The sequence below is a fragment of the Filicampus tigris genome, chromosome 7 (genome assembly GCF_054856515.1).
Source record: "Filicampus tigris isolate MCC_2025a chromosome 7, RoL_Ftig_1.0, whole genome shotgun sequence".
In the NCBI taxonomy this organism is placed as follows: domain Eukaryota; kingdom Metazoa; phylum Chordata; class Actinopteri; order Syngnathiformes; family Syngnathidae; genus Filicampus; species Filicampus tigris.
The window spans coordinates 20225492-20235939 of record NC_141223.1 but is presented as its reverse complement, the minus strand read 5'-3'; the positions used below and the strand labels follow the sequence as shown (position 1 = coordinate 20235939).

Sequence of the window (10448 nt, the reverse complement as noted above, 5' to 3'; positions counted from 1 at the left end):
CACAAGTGAAGACATAAATCTCTTGGATTTAAGGACGGCTGTCAACGCTTAACTTTTGTTTGGACAAAAGAGGCAACAAAACAGCGAGGAAAAAGGTCTTCATCACCTTCAGGCGCCCAAGCGAGGACGAGATCGAAAGCTTGTTTTTATTCACACGCCAAGCAGGGAGATTGGTGCCCAAAGCAATGTGTGGCCCCCCCAGGTTCCTGGCCAACACCGCCCCCTCCTTCATTGCGACAAACACAAAAGATGTCTGAGGATAAGCGCAAAGAAAGATGTGCTACTCTTTTATTCCTCCCTTCATTCCATTGCGTCCTCTTGGCAATGTTGAAAGAGAAAGTCACCAACCCTGCAGAATGAGAAGGACGGAGAGAAAGACGAGGAGGCTCAGTAAAATTCGTTGACATGGATGACTTTTTCAAATTACTGTATTGATAAAGACACTGATAACGTGGCACCAGACAATCTATGTGACAAAAAGTCAGGGACTTAGCTTAATCAATAAATTAACTACACGTCTGAGTTTCCCCTGAATCTTAATTCTTCATCTGAGCAAGAAAGTATGGACAATTGCAGGCTTCAAATTTGATTAGATTTCAATCTACGGTAGCAACCTGCAAAAAAAACCAAAAAAACACTTGGCATTGAATGCATCAGTCAGCGACAAGACATACTAACAAACAGCAACAATGAGAATATCTTGTACTTTGTTGGAATGTTTTGTAGGTCTCGAGACCATAAACCCAATTATCAATTTACAAAACAACTACTTACTCAATGCGTGTTTGTTTTATCTTTGAAGAAGGTATCCAATGTAAATAAAGACTCACAGTTGATTGAATTTTTTCATCTGTTTTCTTTTCCATCTCTGAAGTTCAGGAATCATACAATGATCAGATCTGGGAAGCTTTTCCATCCTCGCGAATGCTCTCACCCGAGACGGGCGAGGGCAGTAAAGGGGCGTGGTCTAACATGCAGCCCTCACATTTATACCGTCTTCATAATCTAAACAAAATTTGGGCTGGTCCTGCCTATGGGGCTGATCTTCTCCAGCGGGTCCCATAGTCAGATCAGGGCACGCTGACTCGAACACTTGACTTGACGTGACTCATTATGCAATGTCCGTAAATGTGTAATTGCCATATCGGTATACCTGTTGGCTAATATAAAGCCATTAATATAGATTTAGATCCTTCAACAGTATATACTTTTAGTATGGGGTCAAGGAGGAAAATGTTATCCGCAGAGAGACTGAGGGCAGAGTGGTACAGCCAAGTCGAGACTGTGGAGTACAATACTGCAGTGTCCATGGTACGCTAACATGTTGAACACATCAGTCGGTATGTACTTCTTGTGGTATGGAAAGGAGAAAAAGTAACTGAGAGAAGATTGAGGGCAGAAATGATACAGTGTATGGCAGCCAAACGGTCGACTTTACACGATCTTATCAGGGTTTTTGGATCAAATCAGCGTGTTTAAAAAATTTTTTTTAAAAATCATCCATCCGATCAGAGGATGGACCAATCCAACCATTCTATTTAAACAATTTGTTTACTGACTCTACAGTCAACCCCCGTCATTTGCAAATTCACGTATAATTGACACCCATTGAAATGCATTGAAAAAAAACAAAGCAATCTCCTCTATTTACTTTTTGGTAAAAGGAAGGTATCAGAGAAAAAAAGTATACAAAAGAATACTGAGGGCAGCAAGAAAAAAAGTAAAGACTGTGGAATAAAATACTGCAGTTCGCTAACAGTCGGCAGTGAGAGACACACAAACAAACAACATCAATGGAGGAGATCGAGCGTCTCGCGTGTTAACTTTTTAAAGTTACATTTTATCCAAAGTTTAGCCAAGTGGAGACTGCAGAGTACAAAAGTGCAGCGTCCAGCACTAAAGGCACAGTTGACCTTTCTAGCCATGTAGCCACAAGCACAGCGATGATTAATCAACCAATGGGTGACATCAACAGCGCTTTACGTCTCCAAGTTACCACAGCTAATGGAAAAGCATCGTGCAAAGTAGTGACGGTACCTTGCAGTATGAAAGGGCCATCAAACACCTTTCGGATGGACTGCAACCAAGATATTGGGCCTATTCCCAATTAGGGGTTGATGGCCCATGCAGTGTTGAGGTATGTCAAAGTGTTTTTAAAACATGTTTATTCTCCATGTTGCAATAAACAGTTAGTCAAGCTTTAGTGACAGTATTTGCTACTAGACACCACACCCACACATTAAACAACATCCTGTACAGTGAAAAGATTCACATTCATTACGGTGTCCTATACACATAATACTGTTGGCATTTATCTTCTTGTTTTGTTGTTGTCTGTGCAGGTTAACAAGATGGTGGCCACACAGCTGTTTCAACCTCACAGCTGTCAAGCTGCCAAAGCGGTCCACCGCAGGGAGGAGGAGAAGAGGGGGAGGCAAAAGACCAACGCCACCCCCCCCCCCCCCCCCCGTTCAGTGTAGTGCATTTCAAACTCCATTACAGTGAGTGTATTCACTGGACACTTTATTAGGAACACAATCTAACGGGATCCAATAGAAGAGCAGCATTATAGATGCACCGATATCTCAGTATGACAAAGTACAGTGCAGCTCCTGTATTGACAGTCATTAGGTGTACCTAATATTGTGTCCAGTACATAGATAACGTCTTTCCAAGTCTATTACGGTACGGTCACTCTCTTCCCCCCAGCTGCTTAACAGCTATCGATGGAGCCTACGCTCAGCGACTGCAGAGGGTAGCGTCCAATCTTTTTAATCTCTTTTACTCCTCAGCAAATTCAAGAGCGGAACCTTTTAGTCCCAAGTATGAGTTCATCAAGTCCTCAAGAGGATAATGGAAAGGCTTACAATATTAGGCACAATTGGACGATCTCATGATGTAGCGGTAATTCTGCCTTTACAAGGATGGTAATGCTTTTGATTGACGCATGTAGCTGTTTGTAGAGCTCCATCTATCCATCCATTCATTTTCTGTATTCTCTGTACCTTTCTTAATGCAACTTATAACAGAAAGGGCTGTGACTACTCAACATAACATATACACAGATAAATACATTACGCATAAATACATGTATCAAAAATGACACAAGCACATCAGACGGAGCATTAATATCGTTGTAAAGGCACATTTTGCTCTGAGTCTCGATGGGTTGCGCAGGGGTACCTAATATTGTGGCCGGTGTACGTCACGTAAGACAACACAGATGCACAACAACACATCACAAGTGTGTATACGCAACGGCAGTTATCACAGGGTAGAAACGGCCTCCGCGGACCGCACAGTGCTTCCATTATCCAACACTATAGCTTCACATCCGCCGCTCTCCGTTCTCCACGTACTCCGCCAGACTGTTGAGTGCCGTCTCCTCGCTCTTGGACTGCAACGCGTTGTCCCCCTTCCTGGAGGGCTTCTTGGTGGCCCGCGACAGCTTCCTCCTGAACGTGTCGCCCGCCAGGAAATAGAGGATGGGGTCCACGCAGCTGTTGAGGCTCGCCAGGCCGCGGGTCACCTGATAGGTGGCGTAGACGCGGTTGTTAAAGTCACACATGGCCGGGCTCTGGAAGTACAGCCGGGCCCGCATGTTCAGGTTCTTCATGACGTGGAAAGGCAGGTAGGAGATGGCGAAGACGGCCAGGACGATGATGACCAGGTGGATGGATTTCTGCCGCAGGGGCGCGTTGTTCATGTCGTTGCAGATCAAGGCTTTGACGATCATGCCGTAGCAACAGAAGATGATGATGAACGGGACGCAGAAGCCGAAGACGGTCAACGTCATGCTGTAGATGAAATAACCGGGCAGCTCATCCTCGGTGGTGGTGTCGTAGCAGGTGGTGGCGTTGCGCTTGGAGCCCGTCCGCGAGTAGTAGAGGATGGGCGAGATGGCGAGGACCACCACAGCCCACACTAGCGCGCTCGTGATGACGGCGTTCTTCTTCTTGAGCCGGCCCAGGGACTTGAGCGGGTGCACCACGCCCGTGTAGCGGTGCACGCTGATGCAGGTGAGGAACAGGATGCTGCCGTACAGATTGACGTGGAAGATGAAGCGCTGCAGCCGGCACAGCACGTCGCCGAAGATCCAGTCGGTCTTGTTGAAGTAGTAGAAGATGAGGAAGGGCAGCGAGAGCACGTAGCAGAAGTCGGCCAGCGCCAGGTTGAACATGTAGACGGAGATGCTGCTCCACGGCCGCATGTGGCACACGAACATCCAGATGGCCAGGCTGTTGCCCACCAGGCCCGTGATGAACACCATGATGTAGACGGTGGGCAGGTAGTAGAACTGGAAGCCCGTTTTGGTGAGCGAGCATCCTCGCGAGTGATTGTGTAGCTCGCTCACGTTCAGAAGGGTGCTCAGGTTGAGGTCAGAGGTCATGGTGTCCGTCAGGGGCAGGGGCTTGACCTTTGACTGGAGAAAATCACAGAAAACATTCAGGAAATAGACATTTTATAGACAGATTGTCTTGTTGGTGGTAGAAATTGACATTGGATTGCATTCCTTTATGAAAAGGAAAAAAATCAATTACTCAATTTATTTTCATCCATTCTCTACGCCGCTTATGCTGTTCTGGGTTGCGGGGAGCTGGAGCCTATCTCAGCTGACTTCGGAAAAGCAGGCAGATGACCCACATAGACTGTTCACCACTCAGTCACAAGGAACATATAGAAACAGACAATAATTACTTTCTCAAATATTTTTTTTATTTGGATTTTTTGGGGGTGAGTGTTCTGAACCCCTTTCTCTATGCCTTTTTGCTTGGATGCAGCCAAGCTTCCCATAGCTGTCGTCATGTTGTGCTTCTTTTGACTGTAAACTCAAGGAGACCAAATCAACAGCACCTCTGCTGGTTGCAGCCAAGTAGGGCACTATATTTGTCATCCTCCATCGCTTCAAAGCACGATCGATCAATTCCACACACTATTCGGTTTGAGGTCAGTTTTCCACTTCCAAATAATACCATGGGGAACTGTGAAAACCACACAACATTGAACGAATCAGTCAATGAGACATGCTACCAAACAACAACAATGTGGAAGAACAATAGCCCTCTTTATTAACTTAACACGTCAAGTAGCCGAAAAAAACAGACTGCTGCAGCAAAAACGAAACTGCGGAGTATATGACACAACAGCATTCAGCGCTATAAAATAACATCAGGGTAAGCTAAAAGCAACATGTTTATCCTTATCGTTTCTTGTCAGTGTATCTGTAATTGCAGAGCTGGGCATCGGCCCTCCGTTCCCGGTTTCCATCCTGCATATTCAATCGACCCACGCCAATCGGCGTCGATTACGTCCTCTTTACGTCACACGCAGGTGCCGCACAATCTGAAACACGCCGCCAAACAAAGACAACGAAAACAACTGACACACACACACGCACAGCGTTGTCATCAGTGAAATTAAAAGAAATTGGACACATGCGTCTGTGCGACCGCAAGGTACACCACACCCTTTTATTTTTTATTGTTTCTTTACCCGACTGCGTGTCAGGAGTGCGGCGCCTGCATGTGACGCGGTATCGGTAAAGTCCGTTCTCGACGCCGGTCGGCTGACTCAGACCGACTGGGACCACGTGGGTCGATGAAATATGCAGGACGGAAACTCAGGGCCGATGCCCAGTTCTGTGTAATTGTTAACCTGAGGATCTTTTCACCAATAAGTGAACATCAGCGGTTTGTTATTCGTATGGTCAGCAGCAGTATCAGTTATTATCTGATTTTGCCAAATGAGTGTGGAGCCGAGTTTGTACCTTACAGCTGCCTATCAATCACATTCACACCTGAAACTAACTTGTTTTAGTAAATATTCAATTGATACTGTTCCTAATGCCAATTGGAAGCATAAAAGGGCAGAGCTGAGATCTGAACCCTGATTCTTTTTGCTGTGAGACAGTGGTGATAATCACTTAATCTACTTTTTTTCTCTAAGGCCCCCCGGACACTGAGCGATGCAGCGCAGCTCCACTCAAACTTGCGCCGTGTGCGGGGTTCTGCTTCAAGATTTCACAAGTGGCCGACCGACTCTTGGCCGCTGATTTTACGGCGATTCAAATATTGAATCACAGTTGGACCATGTGGCGATGTCGCCAATCAAAATGCACGGCGACTTTCACACAGGTGGAAAATCCAATTGCGGGTTATAACCACCACACGCCGACAAGCCATAGAAATACTGTACGTACAATACACATATTGTGTTTAACAACAAGACTTAAACATATTCATAATTTCATATGTACCTGTTGATGAAATATTAACGCTTGTGGTAAAAAAGTAAACGCAAGCGGCATCTGCACCACTCCGGTTACATTTAATAAATGGGAGCGGGCCCCGCCTTGCAACACATCTCCATTTTTCTGTCTTTATTCTAGCCCATAACCTCTTTCTGCAGCAACATGCGACTTCCTTGACTGACACTCCATCCATTATCCTCACCGCTTCTCCTCACAAGGGTCGCGGGCGTGCTGGAGCCTATCCCAGCTGTCATCGGGCAGTAGGCAGGGTACACCCTGAACTGGTTGCCAGCCAATCGCAGGGCACACACAAACAAACAAACTCACACACTCACAATCACACCTGGGGGCAATTTAGAGTGATCAATTAACCTACCATGCATGTTTTTCGGAATGTGGGAGGAAACCGGAGCACCCGAAGAAAACCCCCACGCAGGCATGGGACAACATGCAAACTCCACACAGAAAGGCCAGAGCCGGAATCGAACCCACAACCTCTGAAATGTGAGGCGGACATGCCAACCGGTCGACCACCGTGCCGCCCTGACACTTCAAATTTTTAGGAATTTTTAAAAAATGTGATAGGGTACAACATATTGAATGAAGCACCTCAGAACCCAATACAGGCTTGCACAGTTTACGTTGCAAGGAGTCTTTATGCTAAATTGCTCATTGTGCAGGCCTGAGAGGCCCTCTGTCATTTTTTGCTATGGCCGGATTCAGAAGCATCCGATGATTTTTTTTTTTTTCCCATTTACTATATATGCATTTCTGTTTGTCTAGATTCGATTGAAAACACAAGCTCACACACAGCCACACAAACATATTGCCACAATGGGCGCTTTTAACGAGCCCAATTGCTTCCTCACCGACCCTCAGCTGTCAAGGAGTCAAACCTGTGTTCCTACTTTAAGCAAACCTGGAACTCTTTGGCTTTTTGGCCGTGTAAAACACTTGATCACGACAGTGTGATGCTTGAGCTTCCCGTATACTGTACACTGCACTATAGTCTTCAGTTTATTATTTTATCAACTTTAGGGCCAACGTAGACCGCAGGCTGATTTGTGCTTTTGGTTCCATAAATTCATCCACTTTGTGTCGGACCAACTTTCTAGCGCAAAGCTAACTTGTGAGAGTTCGTCTTTCAGGTCCAAGTTTGCAAACTCCCTTCGTTTGTTGCTGCAACAGCGTGAGAGTCCAACAGCGAAGTAACAACAGAGGTGTTGATACACTGCCGAGAAGAGCTACGTTGACCATACAGTTTATTTAATGATCATTAGCTGGCTAATTCCCTTACACACGCAAACACTTCCGGGTGTCCCGCTCAAAGGGAGTATGTTTTCATATGATGCATATGCACTGCCAACATAAATATGTCACACATACTGAGATGTGATTGTTGCCATTCAAACAGTCCTTTGTGACAATACACCCAACAATATGCTATGATTAGTGCTGACTCAAATTCCCAAATTATGATTTGGTGTTTGATTTTAATCACCAATTTTATATATATATATATATATATATATATATATGGTATCGTATATTCCTATTTACATACCGACACTGACACAGTGGCATACACTGACACAGTGGGAACTTTTCCAGCACCCATTTTCTGGTGGCTGTTCAAGGGCACCTCATCAGAACCTGGATTTTTTTTGCCTGCGGTACGAAACCCATGATGACTTAGCTTTTCTTGCCTGTTACTGCATCATACTACAGTCATACTATATATATAATTTTCTTAGGATGATTGAATATGAATTTGACATGGTTGCATTGCAACAATTAGCTGCGTGCATTTATTGCATTCACATGCCGGAGTAGTTGCACACAAACTTCACATTTGCGGATCACATACAACAACACACACTGGCTCACACACACAGACGTAGTGTACTCACCACTCAGCTCCACTTGTAGCCCACATTCCTATTTCCACTTGGGAGATAATAAAAAAAGAGCAAGTCTGAGTCAGGTGTCTCTGGTGAATCCGCTAAGGCGCTTGGAAAAGTTGCGCACTTTCGACCTTGCATGGGCTGACGCACTGAGGCAGAGCGTGCGTGTGTATATGCTTGTGTGCGGAAGTCGGTTACGTGGTGGCCACTTGTGGGAGAAAGTGGAAGGTGGCCAGCAGCAAGACGGCGGTGGCGGAGAGACAGAGCAACAGAAAGAAAGAGACAGCTGCAGGCGTTGGCATGAATGAGCTGCGGGGGGAGAGTGAGAGAGAGAAGAGAGACAGAGACAGAGAGACGGAGAGAGGCAGAGAGAGAGCGAGGGAGGGAGGGAGAGGGGAGGCGCACAAGAGCCACAAAAACCACTCACAGGCTTCCCAGACCGCCCTCCTACTCCCGTTACTGAACTCTAGCCCGTGAAATAAGTAAGAGATTATTGGATGATCCCTCATAATAATAACCTATATCTCGGATACATACAAATCATTTTACGGTGTGTGTTGCAGTTCTTTTGGGCAGTTAGAAAACAGACGTTTGAAAACGGTTACTGTAGCCGCAGGACATGGAATATAGAGAATCGCATTGGGTCAGAACATTAGGTACAATACAATGGGCCATCTAACGAGATCCAATAGAAGAACTGCGTCAAATTGTGCCAAGATAAAATGCTCACTTTTCATCAACTCTTCAGCTGAGCTAATCTTTTTAAGTTGTGCCCTTTTAAATTCCCCCCGGAGGGATCCTGGTTAGAGGCGGACCGGCCTATGGACGGGTACTATTTTTTTTTGCGCCCGGAAAAAAAAGGCGAAAGTCGGACGACGGAAAGGTCCCCACGTTGCAGACGGATGACGAATAACGGACGCCCTGCTCTGGTATTGAGATTGGATCGCGAAAATCAGTGCCTTGGTTCACTTCTATTTTGAAATTGTTCCCGGCAGCGCATGGTGGCGTGGCGTCTGTCTTGACTCGCCCTTAACGCAAAGTTGGAGCCAGTTTGTCTCGCTGTCACAAATTGTTGCCACCAATATCAACACAATGCTACACCGAAATCATGTTCAATTGCAAATTAAGGACGAAAAAAAGGTAATTAATTTGTCTGCCAGTCAGCCGAGTGTCTTTTTTACTCCTTTATTGAATACAAAACAGCAAACAATATAACAATATCACATGTTCAATTCCATAACAGAATGAATTGAATACGATAAATATAATTTTTCCTGTAATCAGAGAATAAAAAGACAATGAAGATAATGCTCAATTCTTATTGACACTGTCATTCAGCAAATATTTGCCTTTTAGTCAATTTAATCACGTTATTTAAAATAAAAGAACAATTTAAATTACCGTACATAGCTTTTACATTTTTCGATGACATATACTTCAAATGAAAACCAAGCATTATTATCTTTGTCCAGTCAGTATTTTTTGGACGTCTTATGTGATTGTTCTCATCAGATTGTGCGGGTACACAATGTTTTGTATGCATGGAGTGATAGGGGCTTTGGCTCTATAATTGTTCTCTTGTCTAAAATAATCCTCTGCAGTAGTTAGAGGCCAAACAGGGCAGTGGACTATAAATAAAAGCAACAAGCTCATCAGGACTGTCACTTGTGTGTTTCCTGCAGGACTAGACAGCACAATGCGAGGGAGAACAAATGGTGCTTGGCAGCAGGCGAGGATGCGAGCCAAAAGGTTAAGTTAATAACATTGTGATGCCAAACATCTCAAAGGGGAGCCAACACCGTAACAATAATCTAATGTGGTTTATTGCTGCTAGAAACAAGGACCTGAGCGATTAATCGCCGGACGATATTAGCTCTTTTAAAATCTCTTTTAAAATTGATCAATTTTTTTTTTCCCACCACTCACTTTTTTGACACATTAATACATGACAACGTAATACAAAGATAATGGCATTATAATATATTGTAATAATAATAATGATGATGGCCAATAATAGTGGCTGATTTTAGCCGATTTTTCTCTCTGTTGCTACGCTAAACAAATACTAAAGGAAGTATTCTAAAAGAGTCATTGTTCTGCCTATAATTCTTACTGTATCCTTCTTGCTGTAAATATTAGGGGATCCAAACTTAGGCAAGATATGGGAGTTTTTTCAACATACTGTATTCGTGGCCTAGAAGGCGATATATGATTTCCCTATTTTTCTACACAGATGCACGTGGGCTCGGCATGAAAACGGGTGCATCTTCATTTTCATGCCGGGGGGTTTACCG

The 10448-nt window shown here is 44.6% G+C and overlaps 1 protein-coding gene across 1 annotated transcript; it reads right to left on the bottom strand.

Annotated features, from left to right (window-relative positions):
- Nucleotides 1–2506: 2506 nt before the first annotated feature.
- Nucleotides 2507–8461, bottom strand: p2ry1 (purinergic receptor P2Y1). The gene is made up of 2 exons (XM_086035807.1): nucleotides 8161–8461; nucleotides 2507–4423 (listed from the first exon to the last, which is right to left on the bottom strand). The coding sequence occupies exon 2, from the start codon at nucleotides 4388–4390 to the stop codon at nucleotides 3329–3331; it is 1062 nt and encodes a 353-aa protein (XP_085891933.1). The 5' UTR covers nucleotides 4391–4423; nucleotides 8161–8461; the 3' UTR covers nucleotides 2507–3328.
- Nucleotides 8462–10448: the final 1987 nt, after the last annotated feature.